Source organism: Poecilia reticulata, linkage group LG1 (assembly GCF_000633615.1).
Source record: "Poecilia reticulata strain Guanapo linkage group LG1, Guppy_female_1.0+MT, whole genome shotgun sequence".
Classification (NCBI taxonomy): Eukaryota; Metazoa; Chordata; class Actinopteri; order Cyprinodontiformes; family Poeciliidae; genus Poecilia; species Poecilia reticulata.
The window spans coordinates 9,470,762-9,474,283 of record NC_024331.1 but is presented as its reverse complement, the minus strand read 5'-3'; the positions used below and the strand labels follow the sequence as shown (position 1 = coordinate 9,474,283).

At 39.3% G+C, this 3,522-nt stretch overlaps 1 protein-coding gene across 1 annotated transcript in view; it reads left to right on the top strand.

Annotated features, from left to right (window-relative positions):
* The window catches only part of LOC103461965 (CMRF35-like molecule 3), an 11,220-nt gene that overhangs the window by 1,615 nt on the left and 6,083 nt on the right, over positions 1-3,522 (top strand). The window contains exons 3-5 of the mRNA XM_008404420.2: positions 1,878-1,991; positions 2,076-2,126; positions 2,216-2,352. Of these exons, the coding sequence (XP_008402642.1) occupies positions 1,878-1,991; positions 2,076-2,126; positions 2,216-2,352 (302 nt within the window). The remainder of the gene's footprint in view (positions 1-1,877; positions 1,992-2,075; positions 2,127-2,215; positions 2,353-3,522) is intronic.

The following is a 3,522-nucleotide window of genomic DNA, read 5'->3' as shown; positions in this document are numbered from 1 at the left end:
TAAAAAGGATCTATGCCGGTTAAACCAAAGTTTGTCTCCCCAGCTGAATAAAAGGGGAATAAAAGAAAACCTTGTGAGATGTAAACAAAAGCAAATGAAAGCGACTGATTTGGACTGTTTGATAATTCAACCTGGTTGAATCAGGCAGAATGCTGTTGTGGATTCTTTTTCTTCCYTTTATCATTCAGAATATCAGAAACCAGCAGGAGCTGATGGTGTCTGGGGGCAGAAATGTCATTCAAAAAATATTATTTTTGAATGCTCTTTTTTGACATAAAAAACTGACAGGATGAATCAATCTAATCTCTGCATTCATGGTATATACTTCATAATTGAGAAGGTTTGCACATTCAAGATGAGCATGCAGTCATTATTTTAGAATTGAACACAATGGACCTTACCACAGGGGCCGCGTTTCATTGGCTAATGCCCATTTTACATCACAGCGCAGCTACCACATGTGTGACTGTCTCACAAACACAAGCTACAGTAGTAAACACATGCTAATGTACATTGTGGACTAGCAGACCGGCAGAAAGTTTTTGTGCCAGGACTCGAAAAAGAATGGTTCTCCACYGTCAGTGGGGTATCTGCACAGGCGATGTCAGGTATYCTGATCGTATTTGTGGAACTAAAATTCACAGATTTCCAAAATCTGAAACGGAATGCCTTGCTTGGATCAAAGCTTGTGCACAACCGCATTTGCAGCTCAACCGTCGTAGTATCAATAAGAACAAAGGAATGTCTGCTGGTGTAAGTATTATTGCTTTGCTTTCTTTGTGTTTAGTGAATGAAAAAAAGAAAGTAAATAATAAACACATCCATTATGATAACCTTTTAGCCAAGTACAGCATAATGGCAGTACCGATACAACTTCTACACCTTGAAGCCTGTCTGTTACAGTCTTTTGTTAGCTGTACAGATCAATATGCAATGTGTACTGTATCTGACATACATTAAAGATTTTATTTTACCTGAAAAGGCTTTTTACTAAACTGTAATCGTGTTAGCCACGCTAATCGTGYTAGCCTCYGAGTACCGTGTATCAGRCCWAGGCACAYACGAACATTTGCCAACAGAAATCACCCTCAAAACCATGAATGCCCGACTTACCCAGCCTTGCAATAACAATAGGCGTCAGTGATCTTGTCCACAGCTATATTTATGCTGAGGATCTGCTGTTTTCCTCATCGACCGGTAGCATTTAGCTGTGACGCGCACAATCTTGGAGGCATCCCGTGGCTCAAACACCTTGATGTCGTCCAAAAATGATGACATGACCTTGTTGGTTCCCCTGTCCATTGTTGTGGCTGGTATTTTTTGAAAATCTGGCAGAAATGCTACACTAATCGACTCAGAAATACTCTGCAGAGTCAGTCGAAGTGAAATTACACATAGAAACTAAGCACCGCGAGGCTTTGTTTGTGAGATATGCAGTCACGTGAGACTTTCGAGGGGCGTTTCTGGGCGGAGCTTGGTAAGGTCCATGATCGTTGACTTCTAAAAGTTACAAATATTTTTACATGAATTTCTAAATAGGCAAAAATACAATCATTTAGGTTTTGTCAGAATTAGAAGATTTAGACCATGACACACAACTAATGTCCATGAGACTAATTATGATCTATGTGGTGTAACATAAATATATTCATATTCAATTACAGTACTGTTGAAATCTTTATTTATTTCAGTAACTCATTCCACAAAGAGAAACAGATTATATAAACTAATAGGAGACTGGTTTTAACACAGAATTTAAGTGAGGGATATTACATCGGACCAGTAAAAACATTTTTCATACAGAAATATCGGCTTAAAGAAAAGTACACCTAACACCTTCTTCTGAAAACCTTCTTTTGTTTCATTCTTCTGAACAGCTTTTAAAACAACGGTTCCACCCATTGTTTCTTCCTCCTGGTTTCCGACCATCACCAACTCAACACAACCGACAACCCGCGTGGGAACAAATGCGACAGGAAACATCTTAGAAGGTAGGAGAGCCTGTCATTTAATTTCATACGCAAGTCCCTGTACATTAAAATAATCAATACCTAATTCATTATCTCTGCTTGCAGTGATAAACAGCACCACTCCAACAGAATCAGTGTTGGCCAACATCAGCCTCAGTGGGTATCTCTATTCATCTGTTATACAGTGTGTGCATGAGAACAATCAGATAACGTATTATATTTTTTTTTATCTTGCATCTGATCAGACCCTGTGCTGTTTGCTGCGGCCGGGACCGCTGCTACACTCATAATCTTCACCCTGGCAGCGTACATCAGGAAACGCCGAGAAATCTCAAAACCTCAGCTCCACCTTTGCCTCGACAACAAAGAGCCCAGGAGTGAGGTCAGGAAGTCTCCTCACAACACACTTAAGCAACAGACTTGTTCTAAACAGCAGATTAACCAGAGCTGACAGAGCTGCTTTCTTTTCCTGGTTGCAGGGGTGGAACGTATGAAACGGGTTTTTCCAAAAGCAACATCTCTCTCTCTCTCTCTTTAAATCTGTGACAGGTTTTTGCGTAGGGGTGTTTTACCACCACATCTACTGTCAAAGTGTCAAATGGGTGTGGAACCTCGGGGAGGAATAGTTTGACATTTTAGAAAACGTTTTGTTTATCCCACATCTAATGGAGGGATCAAGCATTTCTACAGTTTAACACCTCTGTCTGCTGGGGGTACAATTTGACATTTTAGTAAAACAATCACTCTCTCTCGGTCACTCACTCCTACATCAACAAATAGTGTGACATAAACAACGTGAAAGAAAAAAGCTAGCTGAGAACTGAGCACTAAAACAAAATAAAACAAGTGATGAGTCTGCAGTTCTAGATTAATCCTGGGTCTACCATTGATGATGACTGAGGAAGTTATCTGAAATGAGTCATGGTTTTCTAGTGACAAAAGAATTTCTTAACAGTCATGATGAAAGTCAAATTATGCATCTTTTTCAGGACACTATCTGTAATGAAACTCTATCTCCACTAGTTGTACTTAATTGGTTTTCTCACAACATCTTTGGTCCTTAAATGTCACTTCAAACTCAACCTCTCTCTGCTGGAGACCGAAGGGAAGTTAAAAAATACACACAGCAGTTGCAGTAACTCATTCTCTCCTTCATTTGGCTCAGGCACAGAGGAAAACAATATAAAAGTAATGGTTATAGAGGGCTATTATTCAATTAGTTAAGAAAGTGGCATTCAGATGTTTGACTATGAACACACAAAAGGTAAAAAAATAAGATAAAGAAAAATACAGAGAAACTCTTTGGGGGAAAAAATATCTTACCTTCAGAAGTTTATGCCAACAATCTGAGGTCTGGTGATTGATGATGCTTTAAGATGAATGCTATTGTGATCCTTTAGCCTGTTTGCTGTTAAATGATCTCGAGGAAACAAATGTTCCTACAGGAGAAGCTGTTGTGAGATCTCCATTAAGCAATGGATTTTATGTCAAGAAAACGTTTTGGTGGTGACCACACAGACAGAGCCATTACAGACAATCCATTAGTGTTGTA